Source organism: Heteronotia binoei, chromosome 10 (assembly GCF_032191835.1).
Source record: "Heteronotia binoei isolate CCM8104 ecotype False Entrance Well chromosome 10, APGP_CSIRO_Hbin_v1, whole genome shotgun sequence".
Classification (NCBI taxonomy): domain Eukaryota; kingdom Metazoa; phylum Chordata; class Lepidosauria; order Squamata; family Gekkonidae; genus Heteronotia; species Heteronotia binoei.
In genome coordinates, this window is record NC_083232.1 from 69,396,927 (window position 1) to 69,420,841 (window position 23,915).

General features: G+C 39.1%; 1 protein-coding gene across 1 annotated transcript in view; it reads right to left on the bottom strand.

The window, feature by feature from the left end:
- Positions 1-23,915, bottom strand: part of SNRK (SNF related kinase) — a 36,754-nt gene that overhangs the window by 8,033 nt on the left and 4,806 nt on the right. Inside the window, exons 2-5 of the mRNA XM_060248843.1 lie at positions 22,053-22,192; positions 17,053-17,746; positions 2,767-2,908; positions 953-1,165 (exon numbers count right to left, since the gene is read on the bottom strand). Of these exons, the coding sequence (XP_060104826.1) occupies positions 953-1,165; positions 2,767-2,908; positions 17,053-17,641 (944 nt within the window). The 5' untranslated portion in view covers positions 17,642-17,746; positions 22,053-22,192. The remainder of the gene's footprint in view (positions 1-952; positions 1,166-2,766; positions 2,909-17,052; positions 17,747-22,052; positions 22,193-23,915) is intronic.

Sequence of the window (23,915 nt, forward strand, 5' to 3'; positions counted from 1 at the left end):
ATCAGAATATCTGAAGAAATACATCTGAAAGGTGAGTGGATTTTCTTGGATCACAGTAACTTATTTAATGTGAGTTTATACTTCAACATTGTCTTCCAACTGACATGTGTCTGAGCAAAAGGGAAACATAGCTATCAACAAAGACAGCTTTTTCTTTCTGTCATTTGGTCATGCAGAACATCTGGTGAATGCATGCACAGTATAATCAAACATCTATTTGCAACTAGACTACAGGAGCAGGGCTGCCTCCTTCGATTGGTCTCTCATTGCAGGAGAAGCAACTCCAGAGAGACAGCCCCCATCACAGCTGCACCAAAAATGCAATGGAATGTTTTAATGTTTAAGTGTTTTAAATAATTTTAAATTGCAGTTTTATTGGTTAAATTGTAAAAATGTATGTTGTTAGCCGCCCTGAGTCCGCTTGAGGAGAGGGCAGGATAGAAAATTAAAGTAATAAAGCTGCCTGAACCTTTGCCAAGAATTTGCCTTGAAAGGAGTTTGTCCCTTCTCCCCCACCTTCTACTTTCCAAGCTGGCATACTGCCCCAAATTGCCACTTTTTTTTTATACATCCATTGTACTTGGGCTCTTCAATGCCAGTGCCTGCCTCCACAAACACAGGCAAAAAGGAGCAGATTTTATTTATTGACATTTATATTCCTCCTTCAGCCCAAACAATTAACATCATAACATTATAAAACTCATAAGATCAGTTGGAGCCACAAACAAAACATGTATAAAAACAGCCAATAAACATAGGGCAGGAGGAAGAAGGCAATAAGGGAATGCCCACTGGTAGAAGACAGCTGACTATGACTGTTATAAACCAAATGCTAGGTAAGATGACCTAGCAAGGGTTTTTTTAAAAAAATTATTATATGAACATTTTCTTATAACCAAGTTAGAATAGTTGCAATACTGAAATCTAGAGACAGTATACAATGGTAGCTTACTCTACTATGGTATCTCGGTCTGCAATGTCTCCCAGAACCATTCGCTGTATTATGCTGTTGTGCTCTTCCTCAGAAAGATTTTTATATGAAACTAGAGGAATATTGTACTTTGTTGCTGGCGATGGGTCAACTCCTTGTAGCCAAGGATGGTTTTCGATTTCTTCCAAGGATGCCCTTCGTTTTGGGTCTCTTTGCAACATACGTGTAATTAGACTAGGAAAAAGAGAACTCTATAAGTATATTAGCATCATTACCATTTAGAGTATACCTCCAGAAGCTGCTTTGCCCAGGACACACCCCAGGGAAACCCTAATTTAAGCTCCTTTTCTGAATTTGCCCTGCAAAAGTCATTACATTATTTCACTTAAGTAGTACTTATGGTCCAGCTGTATTAGATGCATGAGACCAATGATCAGATCTCCTGCATTTTATAGAGCTAAAAGGATCAGTGGAGGGCCAGGCAGTGGCATATGCCAAGGGCAAGTTAATGAACCTTTCCCTCAATTCCATTTTCCCTGATGTAAGTAGCCTCACAGAAATGCTGGGGCAGGGGAAGAAAGAACACTGTTGCATGGGTATCTACAAGTTTTCTTCTGCATGGAGCATGAAACTTCTGGTGGACAGGGATATGCAACTGTAGTATGGCTCTAAATTCCCCCCCAACATCTAAACAGACCACTAAGGCCAAGCAGCATCAATCAGCAAAAGAATTTGCTTGCAAATAGGCATGAAAAATTTTCTCCAGTGCTCCTGGGAGTGAGACAACTCCTTGGAATACGCCTCCTTCTCTCTGAAGTCACGGCTTGCATCAAAACTGGTCCTGGAGGAGAGGGGCTTGTCTCTCAGGATCCCGTTCTATCCCACCCTGCCCTTGGAGCAGGACATGGCATCTTGAGCTCTCTTGAGCTCTGTGGTCCCGGGAAAGCAAGAAGAATAAAGCTTTCTAATTCCAGGACAGAAAGTAGTTAACTACCCAAGCCATTCATGGGGCTCACATGGCACTACAAACAGCAGCATAAGAACAAATGAAGGACAAAACATACAGTGCAGGGATGGAGGAGAACCAAAATAAAATGACAATGTGCGACAGAAAACAGAACGGCTCTCTGGTGTAACCACACTCATGCAAAAAAGCTTCCTTTTGTTACCATCCATTTTTGTTAAGTTTCTTACAAATCTTTCTACAGAAACGGTTGTGGAAACACAGTATGACTGACCTTGAGTTAGTCTTAAAAAACAATTACAGTGAACACAAAACTGCAATTCAGCAGCAAACTGAAGTTTTCATTTCAAACAGATTCTACAGTTCTATTTAGTAGATTTTGGTTTTAACTTCAATACCCTGTCTTTGTTTTAACAAGAATTAAAAAAAAATATTCCCAAATGAATTATATAGAAAACAGTTCAATAAAAGAAAATCATGGGCATCCAGTTCCCAGCTTTCAAGGAATCCTGATGCTGACAAAAGAAACCAAGTTCTGATGAGAGGAAAAAGGTTTTATAATTTCTTAGCAATTGCATTATGACTTGAGCAATGGAAATGGTGAACAGAAACACTCTAATGGCTGTGAAAATTTCAACATCTGGACACAGGCCTCATTCATTCATGAACGCTGACATATGCAATTTCACTGCATATTTCCCATTTGACCATTCACTCTGAACAAGCTGTCTCCTCTACAGGCAGCTACTTAAAGGACTGGGCTATGGAATATTTGAAGGAAGGTAAACAAGAAAACAATTCAAGAAGCAGCATGGAGTCATTGATAAGCACAGATTTTAAGTTTCAAAGCATTTTATAATAGTTTACTTACTCTTTACATTCTTTTGACACACGAGATGGCACCGTGTATTTACAATCCATGATCATTGTCAACGTTTCGCTGTCATTTGCTTCTTGGAAAGGTGGTTGACCACAAACCAACATGTACAGTATAACTCCCAAGCTCCATATATCTGCAAAAAGAATCCATTCTTTTGAAGCTGGCACAGAAAATAATTATTTTTACTCTAACAGTAAATTCAAATTAGAAAGTTAATGCCACAAATAGTATAGAAAGGCATTTAAAAGATTCCTGTCAAATAACAGAATTCCACAGTATCATTTTCTGAACAGAAGCATTAAAAGCAAAAACATCAAGGGTGATTGTAGAATCACATCATTACATGTGAAGAGCAAGAATTTATCACATTTGCTGTGAGAAACAAAATTGGTTGAGAAACAGCTATATCAATCAGCCTGTTCCTAAACCTATTCGTTTTCATTGCAACTAAATTAAAATGGGCTTGCACGTAAGATCTTAAGGAAAATATTTTAAATTACTTCTTCATTTGCATAAGCAGGGTTGATTATGGAATATTAAAGGTAAAGGTAGTCCCCTGTGCAATCACCTGTCGTTTCTGACTCTGGGGTGATGTTACTTTCACAACGTTTTCACGGCAGACTTTTTATGGGGTGGTTTGCCATTGCCTTCCTCGGTCATCTACACTTTCCCCCCAGCAAGCTGGGTACTCATTTTACCAACCTCGGAAGGATGGAAGGCTGAATCAACCTGGAGCTGGCAACCTGAACCCAGCTTCTGCCAGGATCGAACTCAGGTCATGAGCAGAGCTTAGGACTGCAGTACTGCAGCTTTACCACTCTGCTGGCATTCACAATAAAATAGGAAAACATTGCAAGTGTTGCCACAGCGCAAAGATTAACTGCCTCAAAATTTTAGTCAAGTAGCCTTAGAAACAATAGGGTGAATCCAAACATCCTCCCAGTAGTGTTCCATCAGTGTAAGTAGCCTTCTTCCAACTTAAGTGGCTCCTTCCTCCAATGGAAAAGCTACCTCAGCTGGAAAAAGATGGCTTAGATTGGAGGAAGGCTTAAGCTTGAGCCAAAATGACAGGTGGGGTAAAAACATTTGAATAAGAACCAAACAGTGGAGTGGAAGGGTATTGGTTAGATTTACTCCATTAAGTAAATTTAGCTCAGCCATATTCCTATCTGTGCTCAGAGGCTTTTCCCTAGTAGGTTTACACTGCCTAAATACATTTTTTTTTTTTTGGGGGGGGGGGAATCTGGTTTATGAGACTGACTGAATGCAGGACATCCAGTACCTATGGTTAAGGTCCATTAGCAAGGATCTGAAATTGGTTTATTAGCCACAGTTACTCAACTAAGGCTTTGTGTGATAAGAAAATAGACATCTTAAAAGCCTGAATTGTTCCCCTGGCAACATCTTCACAGGCTATAAAGAAAGGGGATAAAAACAGCATTTGTCAGAACAAACCAAAACTTAAGTGAAGGTCTGAACAGATTCCTGGTTTTACAAACCAAGGTTACACCCACACTATAAGAATTGACTACTTAGCTGTGATAACTTCAGTGAATGATAAGGCAAGAGAGCATCCATACAGGAGTTCTTTGTGCAGTTTACTCTATTTTCTCTGAATTTTTTCAAAAAGCATTTAATTACTATCACAGTAGCAATCTGTAGCCACAATCTGCCAGTTCTTCTTAATTTATAGGGGGGAGGGAGGCTTGGGGGGGTTTAAAAATGTAATCATCTTCATTGCAGAACTGAAAAGTCAGACTTTTTAAAGCAAGCTAGAAATTCAAAGGAATTAGCAGATTGCGGCAGTTAGTGCTGATGAAATGCATGTGGCAGTTAGTGCTGGAGATGCATGTGGGGAAGTGATGGCCCTGAAAACTGATGGAAGCAAAATGGCACTGATATGGGAGGGACCTCCTAAAATGTGCATCTTCTTGTCCAGATAGATTGCTAATTCACTTGGGCTGCATTCTCTCCAGAAAGATCACACCAACCCTCTCAAGGATGGGGGAAACCCGGGAAGTAGACAATTAGAGGATGATGATGTGTGACTGTGCTAAATTAAAAAAAAACCACCTCAGTAGGTTAAGAACATGTAGGTTGAACACAAGGAAACGGTTTACTGTCCACACTTAGTCTTAACTGTGGTTTCATATGTTATAAAAATGCAGATATCCCAGCTTAATCCTGGCTTGTTCACTGGCAGAACCTACCCAGGCTCCCTAGAGAAGGCAATGAAATTTGTATACTAATTCAGTAATACTTTAAATACAACTTCCTATAGTTAACAATTTATTAAAAGTTAAAACTGCATACTATTTAAAGAAGCAAAAATGTACAGGAAAAGAGAACAACAGGAGGGAATACAATGTCGTGTCTCTCTCTGTTGGCCAGCCATAAAATAAAAATGTGGCACTTTCCTCAAAACTACCTTCACCATTTCCCCAGGGAGTTCAAATCCTAATTTTATGAATTCCTGATGCTAATTTTTTATTTTTCTATTTTTGTTAACAACACTTAAAAGGTCTGGCAGCACATCTTCATTTAAAATGTGGACTAGAATCAAGAGAAAAGTTACTGCTTGCAAACATCAAAAAATGTATTCCCTTAAAAACTGGGAGTCATAATGCAAAATGTATTAAAAAGGGAGAGCTGAAAGGGAACTGGAACAGTCCCTGTAAATTTAAACAGATAAATCTTGTATTTTAAAACAGAATTTCATTCTTAAAGACCAGCAGGATATTAGTATAATATGTAATTGTGACTTAACATGAGAATACAAGGTCCTGTGTATTAAAGTGTTCTTGGTTAATACCTGCAAACCTTCAATGCTGCTGAAAACAATGATTGAGAAAGGGTTGTTTAAACAGGATTCTCAGAACCATGACAACCAGCAGCGTACATGCAACTTCCTTACATAACATCGAGTCATTGCCATGGAAACGAAGATACGTCACTAACGGCCCATGCCATGGCTATCTCAAATCCAGTGAGCAGAGAGCATCAGGGCTTGTATTATACTTAAAAGTGCAAAAAAAAAAAATGCAATGTCTTGTCATAAAAGAGCTCCAGAATAAAATGTGAACATTTTTAGGCCATAGTGAAACTCATTCGTTAATTGCTATTTGCTGGACCAAATCTTAAGAGGTTATTAATTGGCTAGAATTTGTATTCTGAGATGACAGTATCACAGCAGAAACATGCCTTCTCAGTGTCCAAGTAAAACCAAAGACAGAAAGCAGCCAAATACTCAATCACATTACCCTTAGCAGCAGCAAACAGAAGCTGGTGGGTAATATTTCAATACAATACTCAATCTTTTGGAATAACTCTAGAAAAATATTTTTCCATGGAGGAATATATCTGGGAAAACATCTGAATAGAACGTAACATTCGCAGGGATCTTTGCAAGGAAGATCTGAAAATAAGGTGACACATTTAGGATTGCCCTAATTCATAGACCTTTCCTGTAAATCCACCGCATTTCTCCAGATACTGTAACTGCAGAAAACCATATGGTCTGAGAAACCGAAAGTGGAGAGAGACTAGTCAGCATGGAGATGCCTGCACCATATAAGGGTCAGCTTATCAAATGTCTCTCTCACACACACACACAAAAAAACCCAGGGCAGACACAGTGTGAAAAACAAGTAGAAGATGCAAGTGATGGTAACAGTTGTTGGTTCAAGGAGAACACTACAAGGCCCTGGCAAGTGCACCTCATGAACTGCACAGGTAATTTAAAGCTTCATTTGTCAAAGTATAATATTCTTCACTTTTAATTACCCTTCAACCATGACTCCAACCCTTGATCATGCTAGTAAAGTTATAGAACTATTGCTTCCATGTAGTGTGAGGTCCTGTACTTGACCCCTTTTGTGAAAGTTAGCTACAATCTCACTTCAGAAGATGTCCTTAATCCTTAAACATAAGAGAGCCATAGCTGAATCAGGCCAGAGACACATCTAGTCCAGCATTCTGTTTACACAGTGACCAATCAGCTGCTGCTAAGACACCCACAAGCAGTACAAATGCAACAACATCCTCCCACCCATCCTCCCCAGCAACTGATAGAAAGAACCACACTGCCTCTGGTACTGGAGGGAGTAGACACCCATCATTACTGGTACCCATGGACAGCCCTGTTCTTCATGAATTTGCTCACTTCCTTTTAAAGCCTTCCAAATGGCAGCAAATTCCACAATTTAACTATGCACTGCGTAAAGCAGTACTATCTTTTACCTGTCCTGAATCTCCCACCCTTCAGCCTCAGTGGATGAATCCAGGTTCTAGTATTAGAGGAAGAAAAGCTTCTCCCTGTCCACCATGCATAATTTTTATAGACTTCTATCATGCCCCCCCTCAATTTGGCTTTTTAAAAGCTAAACAGCCTTTATCATAATTTTTGTTTGTGACAGCATTTGCTGCCCAATGAATCCCAAGCATGTTTTCACATAGCATCAGCAATAAAAAAGGACAAAAACAAGACTGAGACTATATTTAGAAGGAACAGACAAATGTGAGCCTGCTTTATACTAGGCTTGGGTAATGCATTCTCACCACAATTTAAATCCTGGTTTTTAACCCACTTCTGTCCAACTAAACTCTTAATTTGTTAAATCCCCCCAAATCTAGATATCATACAATTTCCATTTAGCCCTAAATATTTTCTTCAACTTAGAAGCCTTCAATCTTGGGTCCATGCAAAAGGGAACAAGGAAAAGAACAGATGAACAAACAAAACCCCTAGGTTTGTTCTCATGAACAAACTGGAATGAGTTTGTGATATAAAGCCTGGCTCAACAATTGTTATACTTTTAGGCAACGTATCTGTCCACACACTACCACCTCAACTGTTCTTCATTTTCTCACTGTGTTCTCATTCTTTCCTGCCCCTTCTCCTCCCTGTCCGGAAAGTGACAGCAGAGGATTTCCTGTCTAAACTATTGCTGCAGGATGCCTGCAATATGAACTAGAGTTATGTCATTGATGCCAATGCAAGTGCAAACTAGGAAATTAGAAACACAAGAAAAAAGGCAGGAAAAAAATCCAAGACATCAAGTGTGTCATTAACAGGAAATATATGGAAAAGTAACAGCAACTTTTGGTTCTATATGGAAGCAACTTTTGTTTATAAGATTTCATTTCTTTCTCTGCTACCAAAACAGAATTAAAATAGTGGCTGTCCCTACAAGAATGTATACAATATCATTTAGGCATTATACAATATAGCTTCAGTGATCTCTACATAGATGCTCATCCAGAACATAAGAACAACTGAACTGTTTAATTTCATATTCAAAAGTTATACAAAGATGCCCACATACTTTCCCAGTGGTTGCCTAGACTGTCCACATTCACTCTGGAACCCCTGAATGAAGTTCTGCTAAGACCAAATGCTTAGCTTTCCAAGGTCCCTAAATTATCCCATGGTCCTTATTTAAGTGGACAAATTGTGCTGTCCAATGGGGTTCCATAGGGCTCAGTTCTGGGCCTGGAACTTTTCAATATTTTTATCAATTATGATGGTGTGGAGGGGCTACTAATTAAATTTGCAGATGATGACACCAAATTGGGAGGAGCAGTGAACACACCAGAAGATAGAAATAGAATTCAACACTGGAAAAGTTGGTGGAAGTGAAGATTAAATCTAACAAGGATAAGTGCCAAAATCCACATCTGGGTAACAAAAATATGGAATACACATACTGGATACTGCTTCCGGTAGCAGTGTGTGGGAACAAGATCTTGGGGTATGGGTGGACCATAAGTTAAATATGAGCAGCCAGTGTGATGCGACAAAAAAGGCTAACACAATCCTGGAGTGTATTGACAGAAGTGTAACATCAAGTAGCAAGTTGTCATAGTTCCACTGTACATTGCATTGGTCAGGCCACACCTGGAGTATTGTGTGTAATTCTGGGGGCCTCACTTCCAAGATGGATGTGGACAGAATGGAGTGGGTGCAGAGAAAAGTGATGAGGATGATCTGGGGCCTGGAGACCAAACCCTATGAGGAAAGTTTGAGGGACTTGGAAATGTTCAATCTGGAGAAGAGGAGGTTGAGGGGAGATATGAGTAAGTATTTAAAGGGTTGTCACTTAGAGGAGGACAGGGAGCTGTGCCCATTGGCAGCAGCAGAAAAGACTTGCAATAATGGTTTAAATTAAGGGCAGAAAGGTATCAGCTGGATATTACAAAAAACTTTACTGTAAGAGTTGTTCAACAGTGGAACCAGCTACTAAGGGAGGTGGAGCTCCCCCTCACTGGCAGTCTTTAAGCAGCAGCTGGATGAATACTTGTCAAGGATGCTCTAGGCTGATCTCGCATTGAGCAGGGGCATTGGACTAGATGGCCTGTATGGCCCCTTCCAACTCTGATTCCACTAGGGCGTATCAGTTTTTCAGTAGCATGTAAGCTGCTATGCGTTCAAGGAAAGCTGATTTTCCTGCATTTCTCTTCATGCTGCCCCTTTTGGCCCCCAGAAAGATAATTCCCAGGGGTGTGGACCCACATAGAAGAATAACTGTATGGATCAGGATAATGCAAGGAGAAGAGGAAAGGAGGTAAAATTCCTCCTTTTATCTCCTTCACAAGCACAATTCTGCTGAGGGAAGAGAGGAAGGGATGCCTCCTTGTAACATACTGCAGGTTACTGTGGTATACGTTTCAGGTGAAGATGGTACAACCACTTGCAATTTAAATTGGTGATAAAGCAGTAGCTGAAAGGACAGTTCTGAGTCAACAGAATCAATATTTAGAGTTTATTTTTCCTCATCTGTTAAACTAGATCACAAACATTGTATTTAATCAGTTATATTAAATATAGTGGTAAACATTGTTTGTGGAGGCAATCTGAGGCAAAGTATCTGTGCAAGAATATGTGACATGAACAAACAAAGCCTTGCTGTGACTTTCTTAATGCAATACTGGCATAAATCTAGTAACAAAAATTCCAAGCCTCAAAGAGTTGATCTCCCTATATTGTATTTGGTTGTTCAAAATATATTCTGCATTGTAGTTTATGCCAAGCACACGCAGTAACTATAGCTTATTTTGATCTCAAAATAGGCGCCTAATAATACAGATATAGTTAAATTCATTTTATTTGTTGGTATTTCATTTGGTTTTAGGAGAACTTCATCATTCAGGCGTTCAAGAGTGAATATGGATAACACATGAAACTTGGGATGGGCATCCTCCCATTGCATCAAGTTTTCCTACTGTGTGTACTATGCTTACTTTGCATCTTCTATAATGCCCCCAGACAATGAACATCATAATTCCAGGTAATTAGATGTTTTTAACGCTAGATTTGGGTTTGTTTCTAAATGAAGTATTTTACAAAGGCATGAAAAATATTTCTGATGTACTGTAGTTCCACAAGCCTTGGCAATAAAACAAGATCACAAATATAAAACATCTATAGAGTACTCCAATTTTGGACTTATTCTAATATGCAAACCACTAAATATTCCTGTTTTCTTGAAATATACTACTCATTTTAAAGGTAAGAGTTTAATAATTTTTAGGAAAGGGTATTTACTTTGTGTTAGGAAGTAATCCATAAAACAATTTAAAGATGACCTAGAATAGTACCATAGTTCTTTTCCAGTTTTTCAACTTTTAAGTTTTCAGTTAGTAGCCAAAAGTATTCATATAACATAAATGTCACAAAAATAACTGAAGCTTAAAATTAAATGGAAAGCTTAAAATTAAATGTGCTGCTTTTCAACAAATAAAATTTCTTTCATGAAAATTAAAAAATTCCTGCTTTTTGAAGACGTCACATGAGCTCACTTACGTTCACCTTACAGAATTCCTATTTTCAGTTCCAAAAGGGTACAGCATCATCTTAAATGCAAGTCATTAACAAGGTTAGTATTTATATTCCAGTCCATAGCACATTTGCAACAGACTCGAAGGTCTTGAAACACATAACTTCCAATTCCAGTTTCAGAGATAATACATGTGAGGGACTGGTCTGGTCTTTTTTCCCTGCAAAACATTACCAAGCCAAGCCGCTTTCCAAAATTCATTCACTATATTCATCTACCATACCTAACTCTTTAGAACCCTGTACTCTAAAAATGGGATCTGCTGATATGGAAGATTCTCACAAAGCAACAGCCATAAAGAAGACAGAAGAGCAAAAATGTAAATCAGCTCTTCCAGAACAGAGAATAACTTTATGTATGAGTACCCTTAGAAAAGAGGAAGAGTCCAGAAGCACCTTAAAAGACTAACAAAATCTGTGGCAGGGTATTTGCTTTTGTGAGTCATTTCAGATATCTGAAGAAATAAGTGGTGACTCACAAAAGCTCATACCCTGTCACAAATTTTATTAGCCTTTAAGGTGCTACTGGACTTTTGCTTTTACAGTTACCCACCTTGATCTATTTCCATGGAAGAGTACCCAGAGTCACTAGCACCACAATAAATTTGCTAGCCTTTAAACTAAAGACTCATTTTTGCTGCAAAATGGATGTCTACTACTCTAAGTTTGTAACTTTTTATGAGTGGAAAAACAAACAGTGGTACAACTGAAAAAAAGATCGGTAGGAGTCAAAGCACAGTGTAATAGGACTACAGTAACTCAAAGTAGGCTACTACTGAGCACATGAAACAGGATCAAAACTTAAAAAGCCTCTTCCATACTGTAGATGTGGTTCAACAAATAAAATAACAACATTGGGGTGAATGTGTAATGGCGTCATCAAGAAAACAGCATCAGAATGGTCCATTCCACTCACTCACACAAACACCCCATACCCACAGTGTTGCATTCCCAATCCAATTCAGGGGGCCCTGCAGTTACTTTTAAAAGTATAACAAAAGGAGAGACCTCTGGGTCTTCAACAACTCACCTGGTTTGATTAGTCACCTAAGTCATATCCTAAATTATACAGATAAAATCAGATGTTTAAGAACCAGAAGAGCTCTAATTCTCCCTTCATGATTTATATACTTAGTCATCAATGGCACTAGCTTTGCAAATGACTTAGACCTGTGCATATTTTTAGTGTTTGGAATAAGGCAGCAGTATCTTCAGGCCACTTCTATTCACAGGCATAATTTTGTGGACAAGTGAACAATCCCACATTCACTTGACCAGGAGTTCCAACAGATATGTCCCCAACAGAGGAATAGCATGCATAGTGGCTACGATACTGGAATATGACTGGAGAAACCTGGATTCAAATCACCACAATGTTGTAATGCTTCTTGTGTGACTTGGGTCAGGCACCATTTTAAACTACTTCAGAGGATGCTGTGCAGATAAGGGAAGACTAAAGCAGACAGTATACCCTTTCACTTTCTATCAAATATGAGTATGACCACAAGTAAACTCTAAAATTTGTCTTCAATAACAATGATACATTTTGCCCTGATATGTCTATGAGGATTATGAAATTCACACCAATTATTCATTTGGATGCACTGCCTCTAGAATACCAGTCTTCAACAAAAGAGAAAAAAATTGAGTTTAGAACTCAATTTAACCAGTAGGAACTCTCTCTTGAGCAAAGAAAAAATAATGCTGTATAAATCTGAATGAACTGGAAAACTGATAGATCTTCCTAATGTCTTTATAAGAAATGTTTTGATTCAGTTTATCAATCAGTTTCTTTACAGTGTTGGATAAGTTTTACATTTGAAGGCTTTATACAAATAAGGTGTGGAAGACAGAAATCATTTGAGTGCAATTTGTTTCTTTATTTCTTTATCCTACTTTGAGAGGTTATGCAAAAAAAGTCAAACAGATGACCAGGGGTCATTTTTTTAGAAAAATAGGTGGTAGAAATCATTAACATCACTCATTAGCATATGCCACTCCTCCCCAGCCAAAAGCAACCCAATGCAAGAAAGGAGAGCCCCAGGCGAGTGAGGCCTGCTTGGGCTGGCTAGAGATCCAGCCAGCCCAAGCAGCCCTCGCTCTCCTGGGCTGCCCCAAAGTCAAAAGGCCAGCAAGACACTTGCTGTCCAAAATCACATAAGTAGTAGAGAAAGGGTGGCATAGGGCTTCTCCAGGGGTTAATGAGAGCTGTTGGGGGCATGGCAAAGCCCCTAGTGGCTGGCTGCCCACTCTCCTAATTCAGGGATTGTTATGCAGCTGCACCTACTATTCAATGGACAAGGTAGGTGGGAAGGAAGAGGGGGAACCATCAGAAAGATTCAGGATCTGTGCTCCTGTGCGCTCCTGCTAAAATCTGAGGCCTGCAGATGACAGAAAATATTAGGTGGTACTGGTTGACAAAGGAGCCCCGTGGCGCAGAGTGGCAAAGCTGCAGTACCACAGTCCGAGCTCTCTGCTCACGACCTGAGTTCGATCCCGGCAGAAGCTGGGTTTAGGTAGCTGGCTCAAGGTTGACTCAGCCTTCCATCCTTCTGAGGTCAGTAAAATGAGTACCCAGCTTGCTGGGGGGAAAGTGTAGACAACTGGGGAAGGCAATGGCAAACTACCCTGTAAAAAGTCTGCCTTGAAAATGTGATGCAGTGTCACCCCAGAGTCGGAAACGACTGGTGTGCACAGGGGACTACCTTTACCTTTTTACTGGTTGACAAGGCTACTGTTTCAGCAGGGATCGTGATGCCCACTCTTGCTATAGTAAACCTTTATTTTAGTAACTGGGTTAAAAACTTGCACCTTCTAGTTGAAAAACTGTTATTGTTTAAAAAACAAATCAGTATAGTTGCTAGGAGTGCTTTCCCTCAACTACATCCAGTGTGTAGTTGAGGGAAAGCACTTCTAGCAACTATCACTCTGAGACCCACTTGATTCTTGCATTGATGATCCATGTTACTGCAACTTGAAGTGCAGACTACTATAATGCCCTAATATAGAGGGTGAACCTTGAAACAGAAATTTACCAATTCTGCATTTTTACATCAAAAATCATCTGCCCCGCACGTAAATACTGCCTGTTTATGTTGTCAGGGTTGTTATGATGCATATCGATCATTCTAGATAGACTAAGGGTGGGGTATGAAGCATGGACAAACTCAGTTCTTTTATGTTACAGACTTGTACGTGGTATATTTGCCTTCTTTTGCTAAAATTATTTAAATTGCACCAACATTCTGAAAATATTCAAATTATTTAGATTTGAATTTGGATTTCCCTAGAAAATCCACGTCACTGTCTTGAAGAAAAGTCAGAAACTGAACTGGACCAAAATGCAATAGGACCCAACGGTTATAGTGATGTATTACAACAGCATCACCATAGGGATGCCTGGGTTCCATTAAGATGCCAGAGATTGTCGCCGCTGAAACTTGGTAACTTATCTCAATGGAGCCTAGCCATCTCTATGGTGGTGCTGTTGTGATATGTCGCTATAGCGATCTTTGCCCAAGGTTCCAAAAAAAAAAAAAAAGCCGGAGATCACGCGCTGGCAGGCGAAAACGGCTGGCGCTGGTGGATCACGTTTTCGCCTGCCGGCGCGTGATCTCCAGCTGCACGGACATTACATGCGCAGTTGTGGAAGCAAAATAAATTACCAGAAAAATGGGACTGGATTATGAAAGTTATGCATTGGAGCGAAATGGACAAACTTACTAGAGCTTTAAAAGAACTTGATATAGATAACGGAATGGGAGAAATTTCAAAAGTATGTTGAAAAACAGTGAAAGGTGAAAGGACATTTGGTGATTTTTAATAATGGTTAACTTTTTTCTTTCTTTTTTTTTAGGATAAAATGTCAACTACAGATAAAGTAAAATTATGGAAATATACAGTATTTTTTGCATATGAGAATGGGGATTTATAGATAACAATTAAGATAGATAACACCAAAAATTAAGTATTGTAATATTATAAGACTATTAATTAAGATAGAAAATAAAAGTAATAAGTAATTTTATTATTTGTATTTTATTATAGTTATAAGTTTTTAGAAGGTTCTTAATAGGTTAATATTACCTTTTATTCTTTTTGTATTTTAAGTTGAATGCACCGGGGAAGTCATAAAAAGGGGGGAGGGAGATGGGAAATGTGATGCAATATGTTTGATGTTTATTTTTGGATGATTACTGATTAATGTTGCTGAATAATAAAAACTGTTTTACAAAAAAAAAGGAATAAAAAACAGGACTCGTGGAAACCTTTACTTACTATATCTTAACAGGTAATTGATATATACTTGGGGCAATGCTCCTTATAAACTGCGGAGTCTTGTGAGCAAAAATTCTATTTTGTGAGCTACTGGCATTAAAGTCGTGAGCTATGACATAAATTAGTTTGCTCTGGGGCCATTTTTCCTGAGCTAAGACAAAAATGTGTGATCCAGAGGCTAAAAAAACTGTGAGCTAGCTCACACTGACTCACCTTAAAAGGGACACTGCTGTGGAGGACAATCAGTTTTTAAAATCCAATTTGTTACTAATTCGACTACAATTTAAAACATGCCTGCCACACAGCACCATGAATCAATACTGAAATTTAGATAGGCTCACCCACCCCTCCTATTTTTCTTTTTGTATCTGATCAACATTTCATTGTACTTCCTTAAATTACTAGAAGAGATTTAATATACATTTTGAGTATCTCAGGGGAAAATATTTGACACCATATCAACATTTCTTAGAAACAACCCAACTTGGGCATTTAGCCTACCACATCTATAGGCTTTGACTATGAAAGGAAAAAAATTCCTGTATAAAATCTGAGAATTGCCTACATGTGGAAATAGCGGTTCAAAACACTCCATTGCAATTGTTACAGTTTTCTACTATTCTTTTAATGTATTTGAAGCCTTCCTGCTTGTTCCTCACTTTCTATCTAGGCTTATGATTTGCCCTCTTTGAGTGAGCAACCTTTGAGTAAATGGCCACTCACCCTCCCAAGCTTTTTAGCCAGCAGGAGAAATTTGGGGGAGGCAGAAATTATGCAGTGTATAATTCTTCTGAGTGAAACCCCAAAAACTCTATGGTGTGAGGGGGGAATCCAGAGCATTGCTTGATGTGCTGCCATCATGTCCAAGGTTTCACCTGGAGAAGACGGCAGCACATTGTGTAGTGTCATTTATTTATTATTTTAGTTACAAAATTTATACTTCATCCTTCTGCTGTTATAAAGCTGCTAAGGCAACTAACAGACTAAAAACAAACATAATGAAAACATTTCTTTAAAACCAAGCAAAAACACATCATTAATACCATTAAAACCAAGCTGAAGTACACACACACAATAATAAAACAAAGGGCAGAAGGGAGAAAGGGTCTAGCTCCACTGGTGGACCTCTTGATGACACTTGGTTTTTCTGGCCACTGTGTGACACAGAGTGTTGGACTGGATGGGCCACTGGCCTGATCCAACATGGCTTCTCTTATGTTCTTATAAGGGAACACCAGACAAAACAAAGTGTTCTCACTCACAAGTGGAAGATGGCAACAGAAGAGGACAGGCACTTTGTCTTGCCCCCTAAACTCTCAGGAGCAGCAGGCAAGCCAGGCATCCCTAATTCTAACTGTGTGACCTTTCACAAAGATAGACTGTGAATTAAGAACAGAAGTCTTAGCAAGCCAGAGAATAACTTTCCTGAGGAGCTGAGTGAATTGAACTGTTTATCAAATAGCAACTTAATGAAAATGTGAACGTAACTATGAGAGGCATTCATCAGCTCTAATAGCCATCCATGAAAGAGAACTTTAACATGCTGTTACTACTGATTAGAAATATGCATGGATGTCAAGCATTCTGCTCATCATGTGAGCAGATGTGTGGCTATATATGTGCTGCAGTTTAAACCGTCATCTCCATCAGCCTAATACAAAGTATCTTATTACATGAACAGATCTATTCATACCACAAAAAAATGAGAAAGCCCCTCTTTTCGGCAGTTGCATGTGCTCTGGAGCACTTAACCACATGTACCTAACAGAGCTTTTCATAATGTACATTCATTACTAATATCAGATTATTCTGCAAGCATTCATACCTTTTGTATTTCTAGTGTCAAACTGCACATTCATCTTGCTGAACTACGCCCTTCATGAAGATACATATATACTTTTGGTAGTCAAACTGTTTCAATCAATGTTGAAATAAAAGGCAGCAGAGATACGAAATGTCTCTTGCCTTGAAAACCCTACAGGGTCCGTAAGATGGCTATAACTTGATGGCAAGAAGACGACGACAAGTCTAATGAAGGATATCCCTAGACCCTTACAGAACTATCCTTCTAATAGTTAATGCTAGAAAATTTCAAAAATATAATTTTACAACTAAAGAATTTGGGCAGTTAAGAAAACTGACTGCATTTTAACCCATTAACTTACCTACTGCAGGTGCATCATACTCATCTCCAAGCAGAATTTCAGGAGCAGAATATGCAAGAGATCCACAACTTGTTGTAAGTTTCTTTCCAGGCTGAAATTTGTTGCTGAAGCCAAAGTCAGTCAATTTCACAAGTCCTTGTTTTTCAAAGAAGACAACATTCTCTGGCTTTAAGTCTCTGTGAACTACATGCAGTTTATGGCAGTAGGATATCGCATGAACAATCTGAGCAAAATATTTCTTTGCCAGATCTTCATTGAGACCTTCTTCATGTTTCATGATGTAATCAAACATATCTCCCCCATCACCAAGCTCTAAGATTAGGTAAAGTTTGGTCTGGGTATCGATCACTTCATAGAGACGAACGATATTAGGATGCTGCACTAATTTCATACATCTAACTTCTTGGAAGAGATGTCCTGTTGCTAGTGTATCTAGCTTGGTCTTGTCAATTACTTTCACTGCTACCTTTTCACCTGTAAAAACATGTCTGGCAAGTTTGACCACAGCAAAATGCCCTCTGCCTAAGGTTTTATCCAAATCATACAATCCGGCAATTTTTCCATCATACCCTCGTTTGAAACCTGCCATACTGCTGCAAGTCAAGAAGTAATGTTGAAGGGTTTTGAAATTGGTGTCTTCTCATATAAGGATATTTGAAGTAGATACATAACCCATTTTCACTGCCAAATGCACCTAAAATATAGAAAAAAAGTATTATTATAGAATATACGCTCAAGACCAGAAGTTTAAGAAAGTTTAGCTTCTGTATAAAATGGCACTTCGATCTCATTTTAAAAGCTCCTTCTCATCACTGGGAACTGAAGAACTCATGCTGATCTAAAATGTATACTGGATACCCAAGTATCCAGTATACATTTTAGATTGTCAAGTTTGTCAGTTTGGATAGTGATAGAACTCACATGCATCCCCAGTGAAGACAGATCAAGATGGGAAGCTATGTTTGTCTGTCTGTAGCAGCAGAAAAGAGCAATAGCCCAGTCACACCCTTAAAGACTAACAACATTTGTGGGAGGTTATGAGCATTCATGAAACACTACTCACTTCAAGTTCATACCCTGCCACAAATTTTGTTAGTCTTTAAGATGTTACTGAACTCCTGCTCTTTTCTAACACATTCCCAGTGTAACTGTGTAATCCAGCAGTGGCCAATGGTAGCTCTCCAGATGTTTTTTGCCTACAACTCCCATCAGCCCCAGCCATTGGCCATACTGGCTGGGGATGATGGGAGTTGTAGGCAAAAAAACATCTGGAGAGCTACCGCTGGCCACCCGTGGTCCATCCTAAGAGATTTAAGATGTATTTAGTGAGCATGAAGGCAACTATGGTGACAGAAGCAGCCATGTGCTCTGAGGAATGTGTGACTGAAGCTTTATGCAAGTTGGAAGAAAAAATACTAGGTTTGTGATAAAGTTACTTTAGACTGCAGAACAAGAAAATGATAAACTGGTCTTCTACACAGGTTATGAGTTTTATTCCAAAAATAAGAAGGTATAACAGAAAGTTCACAGTACTGTTGTGTTCAAATTCAAAATTACTTCATAAACTATACATACAAACTTTCGAACTTTTACCAACATGGGTGTTCATGTGTCAGGCATTTATTTTTTATTCTTGGAAAAAAAATTGAACATAATCACGTAGGCCAGTGTTGGTGCAGTTTTCATGTATTTAAAAAATTATTTACCTGTTTAACTTTTAAGATGCAATCTCAATTGTGTCTCGAATGCAACTACCATCTTTTTCTGTGATCTCTTTTCATATTACCTGATAACATATTACTGTAAAACCTCCTCACCTCACCCCTGCTCCATGCCCAGAAGATGGCCAAAAAACCCACAAACCTTCCATGATCCCTGGCCAAACTAGCCTAGAGAAAACTGCTTTCTGACCCCAAAGCAGCAATCAGCATTTTTCTAGGCATGTAAGAACAGGCCACAAGAACCTTCTGCCCTCCCTCTCATAATCTGCCTAAGTTCACAGAATTAGCATTGCTGTCAAATGGCCATCTAGTCTGTTTGAAAACCTCTAAAGCAGCAGCAGAAGAGATTGGATTTATACCCTGCCCTTCACTTGCAGTCTTAGAGACACTTCAGCAGTTGCATGTGAAGGACATGGGAATCAAAACCCAAATAAGAGTCCCAAATAAGAGTCCACACACTTAACCACTACATCAAACTGGTTCTCAGTTTGGAGAGCCCACTATATCACAAGGAAGTCTGTTTCACTGAGGAACTGCTCTATCAAGAAGTTCTTCCTAATATTTAATTTCAATCTCTTTTGATTTAATTTTAACCCATTGTTCCCATCTGGCCTTCTGGGGCAACAGAAAACAACTCTGCACCATCCTCTATATGAAAGCCCTTCAAGGATTTGAAAATGCTGATCATATAACTTCTCACTTATTTCCTCTCCAGGATACACACACCAAGCTCCTTCAACCTTTCCTTGTAGGACTTGATTTCCAGACCCCTCACCATCTTCATTGTCCTCCTGTGGAAGCGTTCCAGCGGTCTATATCATTCTTAAATTGTGGTGCCCAAAACTGAACACAATACTTTAGGTGAGGTCTACCCAGAACAGAGTAAAGCGATACCATCACTTCACACGATCTGGACGCTGATACAGCCCAAAGTCAGATTTGCCTTCTTAGCTACTGTACTGTACCATCACACTGCTGATTCATGTTCAGAGTGTATGGACTACTAAGACCCCTAGATCCTTTTCACACATACTACTGCCTAGACATATTCCTGCCTGGCTTGGTGGTCCACAGCAGACCCCTTCCATAATATCACTATTATTTCTTACTTCTTTTATTTTTACCCAGAGACTCTCAACTGAACTTCCACACTCAGATTAATGTATCTCCCGAAAGGCTTTTTTTTTTTTGGTAGAAAAAGCCCAGCAGGAACTCATTTGCATATTAAGTCACACCCAGATATCACCAGTTTTTTAATGGGCTTTTCTGTAGAAAAAACCCAGCAGGATCTCATTTGTGTATCAGGCCACACCCCCTGGTGCCAAGTCAGCCAGAACTGTGTTCCTGCTCAAAAAAAGCCCTGCTCATAAATATAAACCTCCTTTACATATAAAGCTACTCTTCCCCCCTTCCTTATTTGTCTATCCCTCTTAAACAAGTTGTACCCTTCAATCCTAGTATTCCAATTGTGAGTGGCATCCCACCAAGTTCCAGTGGTGCCTATGGGTCTGACCACTTCCTGTACAAGGAATTCGTTCCTCCTTGATTGTTTCCCATAATCTGTGCATTAGGGTATACACATAGAAATCCATGGTTCGTGTGCCCTGAGGTTTTTGTTTCTGTACTTACCTGCAAGTTAATGTTTCCTAGCATACATGTCACTCCCCACAAATCTTTAGTGTTCTTGACAACTACTGGCATCATACGAGGCTTACTAGACTTTGAATTTTGGTCTCACTCTCCCATAATATTTAGTTTAACTTTAGACTCTTGTTGCAGGTTACTCTAGGAAGAGCAAGAGGGAAATCAGAGATGGAGACCCCCTACTTCCCCAGCCACCCTGGAGCGTGTTTGCCTACTGCTTGCCCCTGAAACAACAGTCCACAGATACACACACCCGTCATCCAGCCAAACACACAGCCTGGCTCACTTAAGAACTGGCCTACACACAGTCCAGTTATTTTACACCCAAGTGACTTGGGTACAACATGGAATCTCTTGAACAAGTTCCAACGTAATTCAAGGGAAACAGAGTAAGGAGGAAATCACTTTCAAATAAAACAAGTAAGGGTTTCATATACACGGGAGAGTGCAAAACAGATAAGAATACACAGAAAGCTAACACAATCAGAGTAAACTGGTGCCCTACTTAAATGGCTTATAGTAACAAATTCTGAGCCACTCAGCCTAATACAGGCCTATCCTGCAACAGATGTCTCCTTCCTTGCTTGCTGCTGGAAAAGACAACAGGAGCTCCCCATTCAGAGATTTATCTATTTATAATCCCACCCCTTTGCAGGTATAGGCACTCTTTTCCTGCTCTTGGTGCTAAGCCAATAATCTATTTCCATTTGGAAGAAAACTTATCCCTATCTATGTGATTTGCTATCCTGATCTTACTAGAGAGGCTGCCCAAAGGGACTGCCTGATTTTGAAGATAAATTAGAACAGAAAATCACAGAAACCAGGGTGGGACTCAAAATCATATACAGTGCACCACAAGAACATGTAGACACACTGGTGTTTCCACACTTTCCCAGAGTATCTATAAGAAGCGTTTATTCTTATCCATTGCTATCATTCACTGTTTCAGCATCATCAACTCACAAAAGGAATTAGGCACCCTCAGCCTGATTATATAAATCCTACTAACCAGATAATAAACTTTAGACTGCAGAAAGTTTTGCTTCTAGTAATCTTTTTGTACTCCTATGATACAAAATCCTGACCTGGACAGTCCAGGGTAGGCTAATATTGTCAGATCTCAGAAGCTAAGCAGGTTCAAGCTCTGGCTAGTATTTGGATATAAGACCTCCAAGGAATACCTGGGTTATAACACAGAGGCAGGCAAACCACCTCTACATGTCTTTTGCCTTGAAAACACCATGGGTCCCCATAAGTCAACCATGACCTGATGGCACCTTCCACCATCATCATGTTACAAAACCTATGCATTATGTGCCTGTTTTTGCTGTTTCTTTTCTTTACACGCAAGCAGAGATCAGGAGAGGATCAAGTCCTGATTAATCTGTATTTCAGACACACAGAAAAAGGTGCTTGTACAGGTCCAGTCCAGTAATTGTTTATTTATTTATTATTTATTACATTCAATTTCTATCCTGCCCTCTCCACAAGCAGACTCAGGGCGGCTAACAATCAAATTGTGGGCAACTGTTGACAAATCATGAAATTACACCAGTAGCTACTGAAAAGTTTCACAAGCATTGAAGTAATTTTTAGAAGTCCATAATGAATAAATCAAATGTGGAGTCTACTAACCTTGGCAGTGCCCTCTCCAGAGGTATCATCTTGTCTATGCTTTGTTCATGAAGTTTTTCTTCATGTTTTCTAAAGATTCATCTATTGATATTTCCATATCCAGTTCTGAAAACAGTTGCTTATTCTTCTTCCCTTATTGCCTAAAGAAAAAAGGACATTTAAATCCACATTAAAAATTATATAACTAATGTTCTACCTAAGCTTCTCAATACTTCAAACACATGCACAAATTTCACAGAAATCAGTGATAGCTATGTTTGGAATCATGTGGAATAAAACTGAAAAATCAATTAACTATCTCTGTCTTGATGCTCTGTATTCATGGTGCTGGGGAGCAACAGTGGAAGGGCTTCGGGAGTTCTGGCCCCACAGGTAGACCTCCTGATGGCACTTGAGTTTTGGCCACTATGTGACACAGAGTGCTGGACTGGATGGGCCACTGGCCCAATCCAACATGATTTCTCTTATGTTCTTATATTCTTGTGTTTATACCAAATATACAACCCTGAACCATGATGTAATCAAAGCCTAAAAGTATTTCTTGTACACTGATATATAACCACCACATAATATTTTAATACTGATATTTAACAGCCATGTTTCGATGAAACAGTAAATAGTTCAATTAAACGAAGCTGGGTTCTTCCTTTCCATGTTTTGAGACCTGTCATGTTGACACCTGAATTTTGGCAATAATAAAACCATACAGCTTTTTCCTTTCCATAAAAAAATGCTAATTCTATCTGCTCTGAATTATGTGCATATATTAGTTCTCAATTGCTTATCGAGATATTTACTATTTTAGACACAATTTTGTTTCCACAGGAAATTTCAGCTAAATCAATGAGATTTACATTCAAAATAGTATGTTTAGGAGTGAACTATCAATTACTTTTGCCTACTTATATGTAACTTTACCCACCCAAGTAAACTGCTGATCTGACTCACTATATACTTTATATGTAACAAAGTATTTATCATTAAAACAAACATTTCACAAACAATTCACAATTCACTATCGTTTGTGGACATGGAGCACATTTTCATAATCCGTAATCCAAGAGTTGGTTCCTCCCCCCTGTTTAATCCAGAACATGAAATCAGTAATACAAATATTAAAAAAGTAGCTTGGCCATATTTTTTCATTTGGTTTGTATCACCACTTTGAAGCAAGATACTCATGAGATGACACTGCTTGGCAGTAACCTATACAAAGTCATGCAACAGCAAGCTCTGGGAAAAGCCTAATTTTTATCTCCTAGTCACAGAAACAAAAAAGCAACAGAAATGGATAGAAGAGTGCACTGTAAATCCAGTGAGCCTAAGAAAGGCCTGATGTGATGAATGAATGCAAGAATCTCTATGTCCCAATATTAATTATCAGTCTGTACAAAATGTGTAGATCAGGGGTGGCCAACGGTAGCTCTCCAGATGTTTTTTGCCTACAACTCCCATCAACCCCAGCCATTGGCCATGCTGGCTGTGGCTGATGGGAGTTGTAGGCAAAAAACATCTGGAGAGCTACCGTTGGCCACCCCTGGTATAGATGAATAACATCACAATAATTTTCTGCATACACATCTTCCAAGGGCTGCATCCACACAGCAAAGATTCTCGCAGCAAAGATTTCCCAGCCATCACTGCTGTGAATACAGATGCATTTGCCCTGGCTCAGGGCACCCTCTTAGGAAATGTGTGTACGCTTTCTTCTGCCAGCCAACATTTTCCCTGCATTTTCCCCCTGGACCACCAGAGGGCTTTTAAAAATAGGCAATTACAATATTTATAACAATTTGTTAAACCTGTATTTTAAAAATGAAAGCTGGGAATTCTTACAGCTTTTGTCCCAAAGATATAAAAGGA